Source organism: Bombyx mandarina, chromosome 17, assembly GCF_030267445.1.
Source record: "Bombyx mandarina strain Sakado chromosome 17, ASM3026744v2".
In the NCBI taxonomy this organism is placed as follows: domain Eukaryota; kingdom Metazoa; phylum Arthropoda; class Insecta; order Lepidoptera; family Bombycidae; genus Bombyx; species Bombyx mandarina.
The window spans coordinates 15,632,886-15,654,745 of record NC_143223.1 but is presented as its reverse complement, the minus strand read 5'-3'; the positions used below and the strand labels follow the sequence as shown (position 1 = coordinate 15,654,745).

The 21,860-nt window shown below is 38.2% G+C and overlaps 1 protein-coding gene across 5 annotated transcripts in view; it reads left to right on the top strand.

Moving 5' to 3' along the window:
- The window catches only part of wge (BAH domain and coiled-coil containing protein winged eye), a 106,637-nt gene that overhangs the window by 49,936 nt on the left and 34,841 nt on the right, over positions 1-21,860 (top strand). For 3 of the 5 annotated variants that reach the window (XM_028181185.2, XM_028181184.2, XM_028181183.2), the window contains exons 2-7: positions 864-949; positions 2,555-2,623; positions 7,207-7,324; positions 10,548-10,722; positions 11,087-11,285; positions 11,706-11,810. In XM_028181185.2, the coding sequence (XP_028036986.2) occupies positions 892-949; positions 2,555-2,623; positions 7,207-7,324; positions 10,548-10,722; positions 11,087-11,285; positions 11,706-11,810 (724 nt within the window). In that variant the 5' untranslated portion in view covers positions 864-891. The remainder of the gene's footprint in view (positions 1-863; positions 950-2,554; positions 2,624-7,206; positions 7,325-10,547; positions 10,723-11,086; positions 11,286-11,705; positions 11,811-21,860) is intronic. The other 2 variants (XM_089734219.1, XM_089734218.1) reach the window with 1 other exon arrangement.

Sequence of the window (21,860 nt, the reverse complement as noted above, 5' to 3'; positions counted from 1 at the left end):
TTATTTAATACAATTGTATGAAATTTTACAATTTAGGATACAAAAGGGCGAAGGGATCCCATTGGAAGGTTCATTCAAAGAGGTTTTAAAGAGAATAACCGGAATTTTATTGTATTTGTATTCAGGTGAATAAAATAATATAAAAAATCTAGATTTTAATTGCATAGCCGTATTTGGAGCTACTATTGTAAGCATCAGTTTAATTATGCCACATACTTTACTGATGTCCATGGACGACCATGACTATTCACCGTCCGGTAGGCCGTATGAACGTCTGCCTATGACGGAAAAAAAAATGGTTTGAATGCCCATATATACGAGTATATGGGTTGTTTGAATAATTTATTATTTATTTAAATGTAAACTGTGTAAATATACTCAAGTTGTAAGTACATTTATGTTTAACATGTCTATAACATTTAAATTAATGATAATAGGTAATTTGCAATACTATTAAGATATGAATAATTAAATACATAATATAAAGTAATAAGAAATAATCTCAATCACTCACTTTTGTGCCTTTATTATTTAAATAAATAAATAACAATAAATTTCGAGAGTATTTGAACACGGATCACAATCTATCGATATTTTGGCCTGATATGACGTCAAGCGCAGTGAATTTGCATTCGGTCGCGCTTTGTAAAGTTCTCGCCACAAATGGGAATTAATTCCACAGAGAAATCAAATTTATCCGTTTTCAGATTTTTTGTATTTATTGGGATTTGATGTTTACCGGCCGCTCGCGATGAAATAGGTCGTCAGTTGTTTTAAAATAACTGCATATTTTAGAATATGCTCGTAAAATAATGTTTATGTTGTTGGTGTGTGCATAGTAGTCATGTATTGTGTTTTTACAGGTGGTGAGGTGGTCCGATACGAGAGGCGATGCTGGGCGGGGCGGCGGGGGGCGCCCGCTCCCGCCCGCCCTCTGACCTCCAACAAGGTATGCTCTCCTGGTACTTTCGTTTTCCTTGCTAACGTGTTTTTGTATAAAAAAATGAGCTTGCTTGTTTGAATGTACGTTTTGTACGTTATTTCTTTATCGATGACGTCACGAAACTCCTGGTATTGCTTTCATTTTTGTATTCTTCTTGCATTGAGTATTTATTACTGGTGGTAGGACGTCTTGTGAGTCCACACGGGTAGGTACCACCACCCTGTCTATTTCTCCGTGGTGCAGTAATGTGTTTCGGTTTCAAGGGTGGAGTGGCCGGCATACTGATTGATACCTTAGAACTCATATCTCAAGATAGGTAGCGGCATTTATGTTGTAGATGTCTATGGGCCGTGAGCTGTCCATGGGTCGTCCACCCACTTAACCAATAAAAAAAATAAAAAAAACGGTATAGTTGTTAGTAGGTACCGCCCATTACAGAGTTCATTCACAACGCTATAGCTACCCGAGCGGACTTATTACACGTCCTATCGCTAGTAATTACGTAAATTTAAACTTTTGTGTTTGACTTTATATACTTTTTGTTGTATTTGTCTTTGTTCAAAACATAATAAATATATGCGAACGATATCATTACTTATTTGGTCATATACACTACAACTATCAAATCAGAACTGTCATTGAGAAAATAAAGAAATGGAAATAGTAGGTATAGGTATTAGACTATATTATTATTCCTTCCCGTCACGAACACATACCAAGAATTTTTATTTACAAAAAATTGGAAATTACTAGTTTCGAATCCTGGCTCATTCGCATCGCTCGATACACATCGGCCGACGTATGGCGACCTTTTTAGGCAGTGGCTTGGCTGATGTCTCTGGCTGGCATTGCTGACGTCCACGGGCTACGGTGACCACTCACCATCAGGTGGGCTGTATATCGTCTGCCTACAAGGGCAATGGAAAAATTCTCGGCGACTCCTAAACTAATACAAAAATGCAAATATATAACATTTCATTTCAAATATCACCGATCCAATGCTTTAGCGACTACAGACATGGCCTTTTTAATGAATAAACATAAGTTACTTAGGAATAAATACACGGAGTCAACTCTTGTAGCGACCACGGTCGAAAGATCCAAAGCATGGTCCTACCTAAGAGCTGGCATGTACATTATTAAGGTCCTGTTTGACTAGTGTACCTACAAGTCTATTACCACACGCATATCGTGTGGACCAGAGCACGCGACCAAACCGTGGAGTTCGGTCCAGTACATACGTTAAAAGCGGTACTTGTGAATTTTTATTGCTTGCCTGTTCCGTATAAGAAATGTTGCCATTCCTATATGTTCAAAGAAGTTTTTTTAATTTTTGTTGCTTAGTTGGGTGAAAGAGCTCACAGCCCAACTTATTTTAATTGGTTACCCAAGCCCATAGCTATTTGTAACGCAAATGTGGCCACCTACCTTGATATATGAGTTCTAAGGTCTCAGTATAGTTACAACGGCTGCCCCGCCCTTCAAAACGAAACGCATTACTGCTTCACGGCAGAAATAGGCAGGGTGGTGGTACCTACCCGTGTGGATTTAGAAGAGGTTCTACTACCAGTAAAAATACTTATGATATTTATATTGAATGTCTGTCTGTAGGTTTGGCTCGGTTCCCGCTGTACTCGCTGTTCCCAACGCACGCTGCGAGCCGACCCAACGCTCACAAAGGTTAGTACAATTTCTTTTTATTCCTATTCGTACACTCTTGACATAGTGGTCATGGTCATATATCAGTCGGATCCTGCGATACCGATGCTCTCGCGATGCGACGCCATGTGGCACGGTGTTTCCTTCTTCCGGTCCTATCTTCTTCTCGTAAAAGTCATTAGTGGTGATTTTTTGTCAAAGTTGAGTCGGAACAATGTTTGTTTAGGATAAGCAACATCTTCGTCGAACCCGTCGATTACAACGAAGAGTTCGACAAGCGAATTAACCCATAGACACAGCCCACCGAGTTTCTCGCCGTCTCTTCTCAGTGGGTCGCGATTCTGATCCGGTGGTAGATTCTGCGAAGCACTGCTCTCGCTAGGGTAGTGTTAGGCAATTCTCTCAGGCTGGGCCCGTGAGCTCACCTACCTCTTAGGTTACCAACGAATAGGTAGGGAAAAAAACAAGCAACACATGCGGTTATTGCTGACTTACTGCCTCATACTGTTGCGTAAGACTTATACCTCAAAGCACTGATAAGTGCGACGAGTCTTGCAAGAGTAACATTGTCCTAGAGGGAAGTTAATAGGTATAGGATTGTAAGGAGACTTGAATTAAAATCATATTATACAGACTTTCGCGAATAAATGTCATTTGAACGTGAAAACTTTCAAAGGTTTAGTTTTTTGTGTTAATTAAATTGTCACACGTTAATTACCCTGTATAAAAGTTTAGGGCAAGATAAAGTGCGTTGTAAAGTCTAGGCAAGTAGGTCGTAAATTGACAAGCCTCTTGCTTGCTTTGTGGTTCAGCGCTACATGTCGTGACTGCATCACCTTTGATCCGTTACTTAACGTAACTAAATCAAATTCACAAATAAAATAATCTTATATTAATTTGAAAAGGCGCGCACGTCAGTCCTCGCTCGCCGGCGTGACAACCGTGAAGATGTGGCTGACGGATAGGCCCCGGGGCGCGGCGTATTTAGACAAGCCATAATTTCGGGTATCGGATTAAACCTTTTTCATTTTAATAAAGTCGCTTTTTACTGGTGACTACGCACGGGTTGGTATCACCGCCCTGTCTATTTCAGCCGTGAAGCAGTAATGTGTTTCGGTTTGAAGGGTGGCAGGGAAGGAAGGCAGCCTTTGTATACTGAGACCTTACAACTCATATCTCAAAGGTGGGTGGCGGTGCACGTGAAAGAAGTGAAACTTCTTTTGCAGTCTGTACTATTGTAGTTTTCTTTCGTTTTTGACCTTAAATTTATCTAATAAAAGGGAATGCTGTGTACAAGAGAAACGACCTAGCTCGCTTTGTCCTTTCCCTCTCTCCAGGGTTGAGTGGGTCGCGAGACACTCTGTCTTTCTCACTCTCGCTCTTCCTAAATTGTATCTTTTCTCTCTAGCCGTAACGATTCTGTCGCGAGTTAAATTCTATCCTCAACGCGCCTAAAGAAGTTTCATTTCAAATACTCTCTTTTTATTGCATAACCCGTGAATGAGCTCGCAGAGCATCTGGTGTTAAGTAGTTACCGAAGCCCATATAAGAAAGTGATTGCCGCTACCGATCTTGAGAAATGAAGCTTTAGTCTCATTTGCGTATTGCGACTGTTCTACCTTTGCAAACTAGAACGCATTACTGCTGATTCGCGTAAGAAATAGTTTGTACCTAACCGTGCGTACTCGCATGTCGCCCACCAGTAGAAATTCATGTGAGCTTTTTGAATGCTGAGGAAATCGTCGCTTTTTTGCCTATGCATTGAGAACGGTAGGCGGAGTATGCCAAAACAGAATTTATTTCTTAAGTTTCTCTCGCCGGTCCCCAAATCACCATACGGAAGACACCCGGATAGAATACACCCTGTATAGTTTCCGAGAATGCTCCCAAAACACCCCCTATAATTTGATTAAGATTTTATCTTTTAAAATCGTTTGGCTTTTTTGGTGTAACTAAAGATACGAAGTTTAGGGTAAATATGGCTCTAAGCGTTGGAAGCTGACAATATATCTTTGAAATACAAACACGACTACAAAGTCTCAACTGATCTATATATATTCAGGTGGAATGGTTCGCTCGCGGTCCGGTATTAAGGAACCGTATTGAAAATACGATTTGTTATTTCGATCGCATGTCTTAAGACGAGTGTCGGTATTTACACTGACTATGGACCCTGTTATCCTCTCGACATCAGGTCGGTCGGGTGCTGCTCAGCCCAACTCAAGCAATAAAAAGTAAAGTTTGCGCCTGTAAGTTGGTGATATGGTAGTGTTACGAGCTGGGCTCAGGATAATTACAACTCTTCACCGAAACACTAATTGACACAATCAATTAAATTATTAGGAAACTTAAGGTAGACTTCGCTATCACAATTCACTTTTTCGCTGGGCTTCAGGTGATCTAATCTTTTATTCGCTTTGAATAGAACTGAATTCATTGCGCCTGTGACGCTCGTATAGTCGTTTCGACTGCCTACAATGTTTCTCGTACATTCTCGATCTCTGTAATCTTCGAGAATCATCTAGGCCATCGGAATACTGGCGCTACCCCTGGAACGTTCGAGAATGATATAGAATATTCGAGAGACGTTCTAGTTATTTCGAGATCTGTTTTTGCTATCCGACGACAGATGACGTTAGATAGGAAATATTAATACTCTTACCAGCATCACAGTATGTATGATAATTCAAGAATCAATTCTGAACATTTGCTTTTGATGAGAATAACCATGACTGTTCTTCATAATTTGGAAATATTTACTGTCAGTCATTAGTAACTCACAGCAGCGTCTTAAAATGACGAGCGTTTCTCAAGTGCAGGTTCCAGTATCTGCTGAACCACAGACGTGTGGGAAACTCGTCTGTAAATCGGCCAAGTCATTCTTTGTGCCCCTTTAAAATACATTTGCCGTTTTGATTGCCAACACAAATATGTATTTTCTGATAAATGTATTGCGTGTTTCTGCCTGCTCTCCGGAGTGACAACCGTGAAGATGTGTCAGTCCATCAGGGGCCGGGGGTTGACGCGTCCGGTATGTACTTTAGACGTGCGCTCCCGCTCCTGGCCTGCCGTCGACTGATCATATCAATTTTATTAATTTTGGTTACGATTTAAAAATAACATTTTGCGATCCTGAGTTCCTGGTACTTTATCTTGTCACTGCAGTGGTCTCTTGTTCTTCAAGGTAGCGATGACAGAATGGCTCCCTTACTATCTTCGTCTTAACTGGACACGGTTTTTGCTGTATTGTATAATCATTAAATAATTCATTTCGCCGTAAAAAATTATAATTAAAAAATAGCCCATATAATTATCACAAATGCTACTTCTATCTCTTCTATTATCTTTCTACTATTACAACACAACTTAAGACACACAATATTCCTCTTAACGGTAGCTGTTTACTACATACGTGACACTGGGATTCCATATGCCCCGTTCTGCTGAGACATTTGTATGTTTAAACTAACTATTGGAAATGCGGGCTTTCTATCAAGTCATCATCGTCCTAGTTGGTTACTCTTCGGTACAGTCGTGATCATGTGGAATCCTTGTTTATTAAAGCCTTAACAGCTATTCTCTATAGTTCGCGAACTGGGGCTTGGCGCATCCACTCGTTAAATGAGGCTTGGTAAGGATTTTCACCTGACCAGTCCAGCGTATGGGGTTTCGTCCACGAGATCTTTTATCATTGACCCTACCAGGATCAACAAGTTTTTCGATCGACTCTGCTGGCCGTTGCGATCAAGTACATATCCACAATAACCCACATAACATATGCTAAGATCATCATTTTTCTCTCTTCCCCTACCAATAACTCGGTCCCTTGTTGCATAACTCGCATATGTGCATTACGCTGCATGTCGCTTTCCAGTTTTAACACATTCCGCTCCGGTCTTCCCAAGACTATATTATTAATTAATCGTTAAGCTTCGGATAACGTTATTAAAGTTTCTGTCAACAGTTAAAACTGGCACAGATGCGCGGGAGTCGCCGAACGACATGGGGTAATTAAGGCCCCTGCGACACACCGAAATAGTCTATTTGTAAACGACATGTGTACGTCCTGGACTGAGTAACGTTCTTTGTTCAATGATTATATCGCCGAGTGAATTCCTCAGGGTTACACCTTCTGATTAATGAGTCTAGTTTTCGTGTGCTAGTGGGTGAATTCGTTTCTTACTCACTACCTTGTGAGCTGCACTGGCTGTTATCCGCAACTTCGGCCGAGATCAAGGAATAGTTTCGATGCAGTTTTCGACGGGAATGAGATGTTTTTTCGGGATAAAAGATAAGCCTATGTCAATCTCATGTCCGAATACTATTTCCTTTAAAAACGTTTTACCTTTAAAAAAAAAAAAAATAGCTTTTTAAAATTACACTATACGTTTTACAACTATCTGTTATTTATCCACCGCTGTAGTACGCTGATAGACAAAAAAAAACAATAAATGTGATAATCTAAACAGTGCTTTAGTTTAAGAGTTTACGTTCAAGCAAGGATATTGTATCGTTTTGTACCACCACCCTCGGCGCGGAGACTTGACGCAGTAGACGTGTCCATTGTTACGATCAAGCCCTAAACGGCTTTCATCTGTTGGCAGTGACAGAGAGCCTGTTCTCAACCTCGCTGTCGACCTTCGGCGTGCCGACTCCTCCGCCGAACTCACCCCTGCACCTAGAGCTATACAACTGCTCGCAGAGGGTCGTCATCACTGACAAGTTAGTATTTTTATTTAGCAAAAGCCTACAGTAGCAAACAGTCCGGATGGAGCCAATAGGACGTATTGTGAGTCCGCGCGGGTCTTCTGTATGGAGTCAAATGGATGTATATTCACGATTGACTTCGACACTGAAGGAATAGTTTACGTAATTACTGGTGGTAGGACGTCTTGTGAGTCCAAATGTGTAGGTACCACCACCCTGCCTATTTCTGCCGTGAAGCAGTAATGCGTTTCGGTTTGAAGTGTAGGGTAGCCGTTGTAACTATACTTGAGACCATAGAACTTATATCTCAAGGTGGGTGGCGCATTTACGTTGTGGATATCTATGGGCTCCAGTAACAAATAAAAAAAAATTGCTATCCTTCCAGGTCTTAGAAAGTAAGGACACGTAACGTCGGGTATGTTGACGGGTGCTAGAGATAGGCAACCAGTTAGTTATGCGCTTGCGTTGATCTGTGATTGAGTTTGATCAGCTCTAACCTGGTCTGCTAGCTGAGAAAAAATCAAAGAGTTTATTTCTGATTGGTATCCATATTGTACGGACAAAGTTATTAGTTCCAGGGCTGTAAGCTTTGCTTCGACTAAAATTTTAGAGATCTGTAAAATAGAAAAGCCCGCAATTTCAATAAGAAATATGAAAGAAACGCGGTAAATTATTTTCAAGCTACATTTATCAAATATCGATTTGGCGATAAAAAAAAGAAGGTATAAAACATCGTTAATGGTTTAAATCGAAGTCACGGCCTAAAAAAACGCACTCTTGCGAAAACCAGACAACAAGACGAACCGCCCAGTCATCCATGACCAGCGTGAAATGATTAATCGGCAGATGTAACTGTTTCTTTTAGTACAGTGGTTACTGGAGCCCATAGACATCAGCCGTCATCGACATTACCCACCTTCAGAGATACCATTGAAGCTACAGCTACATTGGTATAACAGCTATTGTAGCCATCAAATTGGAAAAGAAACAGCTTAGCTATGATAACTGCCACAGACCACTTGCTTTAGTCTTTCAGGTTGAGCCCGTAAGCTCACCTTCCAGCATGTGCGAAGCTGATATAGCCTCTTAGGCTACCAGTGAATAGGTAGGAAAAAACATTGAATCATAAGGTACAAATTTCTGTTTATAGCAGGCGATATCGTATAGGATCATATCCTACCCGCCATCCGAACGCATGATTGCTTTCCTATAAACAACGAAAAACCTATCTTCTATATGTATAAAAATGAATTGCTGTTCGTTAGACTCGCTAAAACTCGAGAACGGCTGGACCGATTTGGCTAATTTTAGTCTTGAATTATTTGTAGAAGTCCAGAGAAGGTTTGAAAAATGAAAATGCTCGGAATTAAATAAAAATAACGATTTTGTTTTTCCTTTGATGTGTTCCTCGTCGGACGGATTCCTTTTTTTTTGTTTATCGATTGAGGCACTACGAAGTTTACCGAGTTTTTTTTTATTTTTTATTTTTTTTTATTGCTTAGCTGTGTGGACGAGCTCACAGCCCACCTGATGTTAAGTGGTTACTGGAGCCCATAGACATCTACAACGTAAATGCGCCACACACCTTGAGATATAGTTCTAAGGTCTCAGTATAGTCACAACGGCTGCCCCACCCTTCAAACCGAAACGCATTACTGCTTCACGGCAGAAATAGGCGGGGCGGTGGTACCTACCCGTGCGGACTCACAAGAGGTCCTACCACCAGTAAGTCACGAGTCAGCTAGTGCTAAATAAATATATGTAAAATATGTATGCTTTGTAGAATTGATGTCAATTCGCGGCCATTTGTAACCTAATCAATAACGTTCACCTTAGAGGTAGATAGAAAAACCGGATCTTTCCGCTTTTTTTGATGTACCTAGTGTATAGCTTAGATAGATATAAATTCGCTTTTAATTTATTACTAATGAGTGTATCTGTCTTCCTTATATGGAAGAAAACGTTTCTATCTATTCCGAAGAACTGTTTAAAGACTTAATTTATACATTGCTATCTTGGGTTTTCATTTTCTTAGTACCTCGGCCGTCTTTCTACGTGATTTTCTCCGACTTCAAAACGTCCGCTTAACTTGAAAATTCATACAGGCATCAAGGATCGATGACAAATCCAATTATATTATTACTTTAGCCTAAAATCCCGACAGGCTAATAAATAATTTTATGTTTGTCTTATTGTATTAGAGTTTTTTAGTTACTAAGTTGAATTAAACAGATAGTACGCTTATGCGACCATAATACTACCCATAATTCGCCATACTCAACTTGGCCATAATTCGTGCGTAGTATTATGACCTATTTTTTTGATTTGAGAAACGACACAGCATATGATGTCGCACGGTCTGTCCATCACATCTGTTCTTGCTACAAAGCAATCATGCATTCATGTTACGTGTCCACGGACCTGTTTATAGAGTTGTACTCCATTAGTGTATTTAAAAGGCTCCTAGTGTGTTAGCGTAAAGCTAAAGAGTCCTTGTAATTAGGCCAAGAAACTATATAAACTAGTGGTCCCGCAGTAGACGAAATTCGACTATAATTAATTGAAATCATAAGTTTAAACATTATTATGGTTCTATGGTCAAACACTATTATACTTCTATAATATAATCACAGATTTCGCCGAAACTGCATTAAAGATAAATAATATCAAAGACAAACAATATTAATCTATTCTCAGTTTGACCACCGATTTTAAACAATAACAAAAGTTTGACAATTGACAATAAACAAAGAGTATAATAATTATATGTCTGTGTGTATCAAATACATGGAAGTGTGTGTAATTTTTTTTTATTTATTAAAAATATAATTCAAAAAAAAATTAGCATTCGGCACTCCTTCTCTACATTCTCATAAGTGTGGGAAATTTCATACTCATTCTTCAGCGCAATTTTCGTAAAAAGGTTTACAAAGTTTTTACTTCACATATTAATATCTGGATATTCGTTTTGTAGTAAGTATTTGGATACGATTCGCGATGAACTTATCGACTAGGTTATATATACTCAAGTAATCAAAATGCCTTCACGAATGATTTCTACGATCAAAGGAATATTGTCATCGAACCTGCAAAAATATTCATTATTTTTTTCTCATCCCGAATATCTATAATCTGCAATCGCGTATCAAGAATACTCTGAAGAGGATCAGAGAATAGACGACAAAAAAATCCCTCCCTAGAAGATTGACATTTAATAAGTTTCAATGTATTTGTACAGGGAGTCCAGCAAAATGGAAGAGGCGAAGTTGACAAAGTGCATCTCCGAGTCTCTCTGCTGCCCTGGTGACGCGCGGCCCGCGCTCGAGGGCGTCGGCCTGATGACACCGCTCACTATCAAAACGGAACAGGCCAAACGATCCTGTAACACTTGTCTCACTAATTCACCTAAAAAGGTTCGTTTTTTAAATAACCGGGTCGTCTTATCATATTCTTTTATTTCGAATATCAAATTATTCGATACAGTTATGGGAATAGTTTTTATTAAAATGTCGTTAAAGATTATTATGGCATTGTGATATACGACTTTTTTTTATGGATAGCGGTCATCTTTGCAAAATGTTTTTTTTAAGTCATCCATAGCCAGCAAATAATTAGTAGAAAGTGGATATTAAATTTTGATAATCTGTAAGAATGCGTTTAATCAAACGTAATTCGAAAAACCGCTTTAAGTTAATAGTACAATGGTATCTGTAAAGTAAATTCTGACTCGATCATGAAACCAGACCTTGTTAATCTATAATAACATTTCCCCATTAGATTATACACACGGACGGCGGCTGCAGCCGGACCAACCCTGTGACCTGGCTAGGAGTGGCCGGTCAGAATCTGCAGGTCCAAGTGAAACGGGAGCCCCAGCAGCTCCACGTCTCCGAGCTAGTAGCCGTTAAATTGGAACAGGCGTCCCCTGGAACGAAGCCCGACAATCCGCCCGCTATGCCGGCCTCTTTAAACAACGGTAACTCTTACAGACTCATGATCTCCTGGTACTTTCGCTGCGATAATGCGGAAACAGCGCGGATACATCGGTCTCTATTTGCTATTAGTATTCTCCTTGTATGTTGGTGTTGTCTGTCTGTATCTATTGTACGAACATACGACATACCGTCCTGTTCTGTTCCGTAGAAATTAATTTATTAATTGTATTCTGTGATTATGCCATAGGCCGCCTGTACAATCATCAGTTTTTGCGCGACTACATAAACTTAAACTTTTAACATCATTTATGTATATATATACATTATACACGCGTGCTTTTCATTATAAAATGCCTTGAATAGTGTTAAACATAAATTCCGTCTGCTTTAATATGCTTTTTGTGAGGATATATTTTTGGTAGAGGCACAAAAACGGGTTCGAAATGTAATTATGGTTTCAGGTTCAATTCCCGTTGGTATAGCGGTCGCGAGACAGCGAGTGGGCGATGCCGGCCTGCTCGCAGCGCTGTCGCAAAAAGACACCCAACAACGCATGCACGATATCGGTAAGTAATACCTAATTACAATACAGAACAATAGATAATTACTAATATAAGGCTAGTTTTTGCTTTCCTGTTGCGATTCATTGTGTTCGAAAATCGAATTCTGTTGTTAATTTATACAAAAATTCCACTCACAAAAACTCATTCAATTCAGATTAGATACGCGAGTCGCGTGCTTCTGTATAGACGGCCTTATCTGTGAAGGCGTATCGATAGCTTGCGTCATCGACGTTCCGAACGACTTCTCGCCGTTCATGTTTTCCTAGTACCACTATGTATTTACTATGATGCGCTTGGTAATGAAAAAAAAGTAAATTGAACGATACTCGAAGGCCAATTACTTTCAAGCCTGATTACTTATTCGTCTATTGTACATAGACGTGGAATTCAGTATGTCGTGTGACTATGAAGACTATGACTATAATGCATATTGTATACGTTTCTCTAATATGAGGCAGATATAATTTTCCTATCGTTTATTGCGTAAACTATCAGTAGTAGTGTATAACGCTGACTAAAATAACAAACGTGGTGGTAAGTGGTCACCGTCCGTTTCGTGTTTTCGTCGTATACGTTATGATCGTCGCGGTATCTTTACACCGAGTAATTTATTTGAATTACCTACCTATTCTTCTACTATACTGCAATATACCTAGTTTGGGATGTATCGAAATTTCTATCGCATAAGTAACACATTTTGTGAATTGCATCTTTTTTCGCTTTTGTGTTTGAATCCCTAACCAAGGTGTTACTATTTGAGTTTCTTTTAGATTCAGACCGTATACATTCAGAAATGACAGATGGCATATAAATTTGCCGAACGCGCGATCTCAATTTAATAATCATAATAATATTACGAGTATTTAGAAAAAAAGGTGAAGTGTTAATTCATTCCATGTATTGTAATTCCAATATATAATAACTAAAATTTTTGAACAAGTTTAAATAAATTTTACATTCACCCACGCAATAATTATGAGGGAAAACAAAGTACTTTTTTTTCTAATTAAATTATTATCTAAAAAATAAGCATAAGATCTATCTATTTTTGTTTAATAAATTATGAAAACATAAGACCTTGCTATTATTGTAATAATATAAATAACGGTTCTTTCAAAAGACTGTATTACACATTCATAATTCAGAAATTAATTATGTATTTAAATTTCGACATCAATAATTGGAATTTAAATGAGGCTGGCGGACTGGCTTCCGAAATATGTAGTAGGTAGTGATGCGTTCAGCTTTGGATAGTGGAAAAGTCGTTATTGCAATGTAATAAAATTTTGACCTCATTATTAAATGGGACACGCGATATTTGCGTTTTAATTCGTAAACTTAAGTCGTCGTGGCCTAAAGGATAAGACGTCCGGTGCATTCGTATGTAGCGATGCACCGGTGTTCGAATCCCGCAGGCGGGTACCAATTTTTCTAATGAAATACGTACTTAAGAAATCTTCACGATTGACTTCCACGGTGAAGGAATGACATCGTGTAATAAAAATCAAACCCGCAAAATTATGTGTGTGGTAGGACGTCTTGTGGGTCCGCACGGGTAGATACCACCACCCTGCCTATTTCTGCCGTGCAGCAGTAATGTCTTTCGGTTTGAAGGGTGGGGCAGCCGTTGTAACCATACTGATACCTTAGACCTGATACCTAATATCTCAAGGTGGGTGGCGGCATTTACGTTGTAGATGACTATAGGGTCCAGTAACTAAAAATAAATAAATAAACTCTGGTAAAAAATAACACCAGAGAGATTTCGCGGCCGTTTTCTCATCCACAGCGAAAAATAATGTATCATATTCTTCATGCATGCCGGCACTATCGCTAGCTACAAGTACACCGGGGTCTTATACATCACAACGATTTCAAGAAGTTTTTAGAACATCCATTGAATTTACTCACCTCAAAGTCAGGCAGCAATGGCTGCTTAGTTATGGTGTCGAGAACCTTATTATCATTTTCCGTTTATAGTATTTGCATGGCGTATTTCATGCATACCTATTTCAAATACGGGAGGCAGGTGCTCCGCGTACTTGCCGAAGTAATGGATGTAATATCAACACATGCTTCCAAGGATTGGTCGCTTGTATGGTCTTTGTAAATCGCGCATACCTACATTTTGTAATACACATAGATGGGCGGACGAGCTCACAGCCCACCTAGTTACGTTGTTACGGAGCCCATAGACATCTACAACGTAAATGCGCCACCCACCTTGAGATATAAGTTCTAAGGTCTCAGTATATAGTTACAACGGTTGTCCCACCCGTCAAACCGAAACGCATTACTGCTTCACGGCAGAAATAGGCAGGGCGGTGGTACCTACCCGTGCAGACTCACAATACGTCCTACCACTAGTCAAAACGTAAACATGTAAACGAGCTCGCGGTCTACTTGGAGTTGAGTAGTTACCGGAGATCATAGAAATGAACAACGTAACCTTGACATGAGTCATGAGTTCTACGTATCATGTTTACAGTACAACGGCTGCCCCACCCTTCAAACCGAAATGCATTACCATTTAACACCACGACGACGCAGAGTTGATTCACCATTCTTACAAAAAAAATCTCGTCTATATGTTGATATTTGCTAATTTCTCATACCCGATCGTGTAGACTGAATGGTAAACAGTCGACGTCGCCCAAAACACGTCATTACGGATCCTCCCGTTCCATTAACGGTGCTTTTAGCTACCACAAGCACCGGTCACCGTCCTCGTCAAACCCGTCGCTTGCGACGAAGGGCTCGACGAGCGAATTAACCCATAGACACAGCCCACTGAGTTTCTCGCCGGATCTTCTCAGTGGGTCGCGTTTCCGAGCCGGTGGTAGATTCTGCGAAGCACTGCTCTTGCTAGGGTCAGTGTTAGCAACACTCCGGTTTGAGCCCCGTGAGCTCACCTACACACGTTAGGGTGAAGCTGAAGCTCTCAAGGCTATCAGCATAGGTAGGAAAAAAAAGCTAATTTCTGTAGCCAAGAAATCTTGTTTTAAACAAATCGAAACTGTTTACGGGCATCTGTATTCACATTGTAACAATTTAATGTTGCGGTGGCACGTCACCGGCCGTGTTTATACGAAATTCGTTGAAACAGAATCGACTTCATATCTAAGATTGGATTGTTACAAATGTTCGTGGCTGTCTAATGTTTCTCGAATAGTAGCAGGTAGCTGGGCCATCATAGTTACGTACAGCAAAGGACTGAAGCAAATGGAAACCCTTAGAGGAGAGGCCTTTGTCGAAAGACAAGCTGTTAAGAGGAGAGATAAGCCGAATGCCGAGATATGTTTTAGTTTAAGTTAATTTTATAGTTTTCTTACCTCTATTGCTATTGCATTTTATGTTTAATTAAATAAGTTAAACTCTAACAGCAATAAAGGCTTATTTATTTATTTAATGTTTCTCGAATCGAAAATAAAGTTTTAGTGGTACTGGCTTGTAATTATCTCGCTGGGCCACTCCATGGTCTCCGTGTTCTTATCATGAGACACGTCCAAATCGGAGAAACCTAAACAATAATTCAGATTTGCGTGTGCCAGACACGTGAGTACTCTATTTTGGAATAGGTCACGATATATTTGATTTTTGCGCTTAAGCCGGGGCGCATATCATTCGACATGTCTGTCCGAAGGCTTTGCACTCGTATACGTCTCAGAGCCGTTACGCCTCCTCCGGGAAAGCTTGAGCGGTTATTAGCAAATACCACTTCCGATTTGAGCCCCGTGAGCTCACCTACACGTTAGGGTGAAGCTGAAATAGCCTCTCAAGGCTATCAGCATAGGTAGGAAAAAAAAAGCAAATATTCCCCTACTATCTGAGTCCGCGAGCTCACATATCCGTCGTGATTAAACGACAATATCTCTAGGCCAATCGTGATTTTTCCGTATCCGAAATTGCCGGACAATATGCGCAAGAGATAAAACTGCATCCTTCATAGTACTATGACCATGAAAATTAAACAAGTTAAACATATTATATTGTTTTGAACACAATACGTATATAAAATATATGTATATATTCTCCGTTTGTTCGTTGTACGGAGACATTCAAGTTATTCCGCGGTACATTTACACCTGCTTTACTGCCGACCATAAACGTGCCGTAATTATGTATTTATTATTCAATTATTTACTGACGTTTCAAAGTAATGCTTTATTTATGAATTCATTAAAGTTTTTGATTAATTTCGATTGATAGTAATTAAAAATAGAAATTGTTTATTTTAATTCGGTCCGGGTGTTTCGGTTGTATAGTCAAAACAAGAAAAAAACATCTTTATAAATCGTTAGGATTCGAAAGTCATAATTTTTATGAGTGGCTTCTGACATGGTGAATGACCATGGCAAGGGCAGTCGCTTACGATCACGCCGACAGTTAGCTCGTCCGTCTGCCTTCTAGGGTCTTTAAAAAGTGTTTTTCGTAAAATTGAGCTTGTAGTATAGGCAAATACTATTGATAAATTACATTAATAATTTTACTTTGGTGCTTTAAAAGGATAAACATGTATAATAAGTATCGAGAGGTGGTGGTTTTTTAGAGGCAAAAATATAGAGAAGAATTTGATATTACAAAAAGTGAAAAAAAAAAATTGATGTAAAATTTAGCAGATAAGCAGATGTTTAAAAAAGGAATAATTATAATAAATAATAAATAAATAAATACACCACTCAAAATCAAACAATAACTCAGTCGCGTGTGGTCCGCGACGTGATATTCTAGTAGTGATAAACACTTATGGATGCTCATGTAGATGTGCAAGAAAACACAGTCATGACTACTTAGTATATTCTTAAATAACAGGTTCACCACAATATAAGAGCAGCTTATGATACACACAGACAAACACTAAACTTTTCGGTTTAGTGATCAATCAGTAAGTAAAGTCTTTCAATAAAACATTGAAAGATAATACATACATTTATTTAAACTTTTCTTCTTCTTTTAGTCTCTCCACCTTATCCCACTAGGTAGGATCAGCACAACTAATTTTTCTCTTCCATTCTCTTCTATCAGCCGTCATCTCAGCACTCACTCCTCTCTCGCTCATATAGTCATTCACACACTCCATCCCTGTCTTCTTCGGTCGACCTCTTCCCCCTCTACCTTGCACTACCGTTTCCATACATCTCCTAGTCACATGCATCTTCTCTCTACGCATCACATGTCCATACCACGCTAAATGTCCGCTCTATAATTTGTTAATTACTTTCACCCCTCCTCTGACATACTTATTCCGTAAATTTACATTTATTTAAACATATTACAGAAATACTTGTCACAATGTTTCTCGAGGATACTGAAACTAAACACATTTCTGGAATCTACGTTCACTGGTTTTTAAATGTTGGAGATCTCTACAGATTTCTCTCTAGCTCTTTTACTGACTTTGATCTCCAATAGCCAATTTAATTGCTTTAACGAACCACCCAAGTTTATTTTAAGGCGACTATTTATCTCCTGACTAAGTTTTATTTGAACTTAACTTAAATAGAAATGTCAAAAACCCTCTCGGTTTTCGTGGCCAGTAATTCGGCTATGTCCTGGCATTAATATCGTACATCAATGACGATGTCCACTCACCATCAGATTGCACGCCGGCTCACAAACTGTGTATCTGCCAGTAAAGATTAATTTAAAAAGGTTCATCACCGGAATTGTTAATGATTATTTCCGTGTGGATAGCGTGAATACCGTTCCGGGATCGAATTATGCACCGATATAATCTCGTTTCGTATTTAAATGCAGCCGTGCCCTGACAAAATGACATGCTGATCAGGGTTTTATATGTATAACTAGCTGACCCAGCAGACTTCGTAGTGCCTCAATCGATAAATAAAATACCTAAGCTTTTCTATAAAATAAACATAAAACAAACAAAAGGAATCCGTCCGACGGGGAAACATCAAAAGAAAAACAAAATTGGTATTTTTATTTAATTCTGAGCATTTTCATATTTATCTACCTTTTAAACCTTCTCTTCTCTGGACTTCCACAAATAATTCAAGACCAAAATTAGCCAAATCGGTTCAGTCGTTCTCGAGTTTTAGCAAGATTAACGAACCGCAATTCATTTTTATATATAGAGAGAAGAAGAAGATTATGCTGACATTGTATTATGCCTTCTCTTTGTGATGCATTTGATTTTTGCTCGTATTTTTTATTATGAATTATTACTATTCACTAATCTAGTGTTTTTCTGACTTATTATTTAAAAAAAGCAATCCTTTTCCCAACAAAATTAGCGTATTTATACTCAATTAACACCTATTATGATACCAGTATAGGTGATATTTGTCGATTATGGAACAGCAAGCGACGCGACGGCCTGGATGAAAGAAATTGGGGGGTTAGGAAGTTTGTTTATCATTCAAGTAGGGGTTAGTTAGCAATGGCTCTGACACTGGTAGCACAGTATAGCAGCGTTTTACCGGTAAAAGCAATAATATAATTTAATCGGTTTTTACTTTTTCGTTCATTTCATACATGCAGGACTTCCTTTAATGGCGTACAAACACGCGACTGTTTCATATATATTGTAGTAATAAATTATTTCTATTAAAAATTGAAAAGGATTTTTTTTATTTGCCGCACAAAAGTCTCTGGGTCTTACGTGTTGTGTTAATAAGACAATTATACGAACCCTTTAATGACTCCCTAGTTATTGTTGTAGCTAAATGTAGTTAGGTACCACCACCCCGTCTATTTTTGCCGTGAAGCAGTAATGCGTTTCGGTTTGAAGTGTGGGACAGGCGTTGTACCGTAAAACTGAGACTAAAAAATTCATGTCTTAAAATGCGAGGCGATAGTACCGTTGTTGAGACAGGCATTGGTAACCACTTAAGACCAGATAGGCTGGGCGCTAGTCCATCCAACGAAGCAAAAAAAAAATCACGGATTTGAGTATAACTCCAGAGCAGAGTGCTTATAATTTCGTAATAGAATTAATTTAATGTATTTTCAAGACAAGCAGTTCTAATTTGTAATTTTCTATGTACATCCGTAATAAAATGGACATTTCCTACCGAATTAACCACACAATATTGATGAGGCGTGGAAATTGTGAAAATAATGTCTTTTTTATCCCCTTTTAATTTGTTTGACTTCTCCACGATGACTTTTAGATACCAGGCGGTCATAAATAATATAAGGTGGTGGTAACCCCAAGCATTGAAAGTTTCGCAATAGTGTTTGGCGTAACCGACAAGGCATTCCGTAACTATTTCTACCAGGATCGCAGCGACGCGAAGATGTTTACTTTCGCTTCGTAGTTCTACAATACATGCATAATGAATGTAAGTTGTCAGGGTTGACATGCTTCAATTTTTTATTTTTAGTACCTTTTAATATAAATAGGAAAATGAAGGAGTATTTTGTTTATAGATAAAGTTACGTTAAAGAATTCAAACACAAATGCGATTTTCTAAACTTTTTTATTAAATTCGAATAAAGATTATGCGACAAAGATTTATTGTCACAATAAGGCCTTCCGTTGCTATTAAAATAGGTTAAAAACTTTCCAATATTATCAAAATCTATTGAAAATAAATATATTTAGTTTTAAACTTTTAAAAAAGTTACGCCCAATACTAAACCGGACTAATAATTTGTTTTATTTTTCTTTTATCCTCTTGATACTGGTCAGGATACTAGAGCGAAGTTATAAAATTGTTAGGTGCTATCCACGTCTTTACCCGCGTGGTCAAGGAAATGTTTCATTTTATTTTTCCGATCGTTTTCTGTGGCTATCTGACGTTTTTTTTGGGTCAAAGTTAGTATGTATGTAAGTAGAGTATTTTATGGTAGGCAGCGGCTTGGCTCTGCCCCTGGCATTGCTGACGTCCATGAGTGACGGTGACCAATTACCATCAGGTGGGCCGTATGCTTGTATGCCTACAAAGGCAATAAAAAGTATGTCATTTTCCTGACTGAATCATTTAAAAAAAAACACACCAATCAGTTTCTTCGTTTCGATGCGAAAGAAGGATAAACAATCACACCCTTACATTTATTAGTATTAGTATGGATTGTATTGTCATTGATCCTTGATGAGCATGTAAATTTTCAAGATAATGGAACGTTTCGAAGTCGATAAAAATGGCGTTGAAATAAGCCGTTACGCGCCAACACACGCACCGAGCTAATAAATGCCTGTTAGAAACAGAGTAATTATTTAATAATGAAAAAAAAATACATGTGTGCAATTCACACGTGGTAGAAGTGAAACCTTCCAAAATTAAAATACAATTATCCTAAACGTCTTAAGTATATGTAAAATTTTGTCATTAGTAAATAATTGTAAGGTAGCGGCCTCTGTGACTTGATATTTTAATTTCACGTATAATAATAAATTAAAATTCACTACAAGAGCTTTCATACACACGTTAGTATTAAAAAATCTCATAGATGGCGCTGTATTAAATAGTATGTATATTTCTGTCTCATTCTTTGCTGGCTTCATCCTACACATTTTTCTATTTGTGTCTCTTACCTGTCGTTTTTTCCGTTGCATCCGATTTGAAATCACAACGATTCTAAAAAAGTTTTCACTTCAAAAAATGTTATTACCTACAATATATAATATAACGTGTAAGGGCCTTAAACTACTGGACGTCTATTTTAGCTATAAGCATTCAAACGTTCTGCTTCGGAGCGTGGAATGATTAAATTAGGGATACATCATGCGTATTTGCAACGGCGATACTTATCTATGTATTTCTTCACGACCGCTTACAATCCAATTGACTAATAAACTATCTGCTCATTAATAAGAAACAATAAAAATACAAACTTAACGCTTTTTATTGGCTCACCGTGTTCGTTACGCGGACAATAATTGGCTTAAGCACTTACCATCGTTGCCAATTACTATGTCATATGTAATATATTGTTAACAAGCGGTTAGCCGTGCGTTCTCTTGAATATATTTCACGCTGCAAACGTTCAAATAGGGAAAATGCCAATTTTGAAAGTTACTAAACTATTTAACACTAATAATACCAACCTTACTGATTTGTATTTCTACCATAGCGGGTAGATAACGGTATACGACAAGTATTACTCAAAATAAACAAAACAAAACCAAAAAAAGTATAATAACTGTAGATTAATTGGTAAGAAAAATTCGTGAAGTCAAATGTGAAAAAGCAATAAGATGATATTATGTGCATTTTTAATGCAATAGTTCAAAATGGGTCATTTGACTCGCTAAGTTATGCTTAGTGTTAACTGTTATCGTCTGATAAGTACATAAGAGTATAGCGCATAGTAAATTTGAAACTAACAAGAAAGTCGTCCCTTTGTTCATACCGCTCAAACCTTTTTTCCACATTTCCTCATACTTTTTAATGAGAATCTATACTATTTTTAATATACATATATAAATATTTATGTGTATCGGATGTATTTATAGATTAACGTTTGTACTTATTTTATCTAATCTATGTTTTGGTACATACGGACTACGTTAAAGTTAATCAATATTGATTTGATGAAGGCGTTTATTTTTCTGTATCATAATAAACGTTTGTACGACATTAAGTTTGGTTTGTCCCGGAGAACTCAGCAACAGCAACTCTTTAAGAAGTCACTATTCCTTCTTATGGAAATTTTGGAATAGGAGTTCATAAACTAGACCTATAAGCTATTTAGCGTAGTGCAGTCCTTTGGGATCTTTAGGACTTTTGCAAGGACCGACCTAATCACGGCGCAGAGCTTTAGACGTTCTTATGCTTCATTATTATCTCAAGCAGGTAAAGGTACCTTCATACCACAATTAGTATTTCAGGGCTCGATCTTATCGGCAGGATCATTGCCATCATTTATTATTTTCGTGAATGATATTAAATCTTAACTTTCGATTTCAAAAGTTATATGATACTTTTTTAATACCTACATAAATATTACAAGATGTTATTAATTGTCAGGTTTTATTTCATTTCACCACCAATGAATTTATTTTTGTCTCAAATTTCATGGAAAACCCGCATAAAGAGTGCAGTATAAGTGAGACGATAAAATACAATTCTTGTCTCACACCTGCCC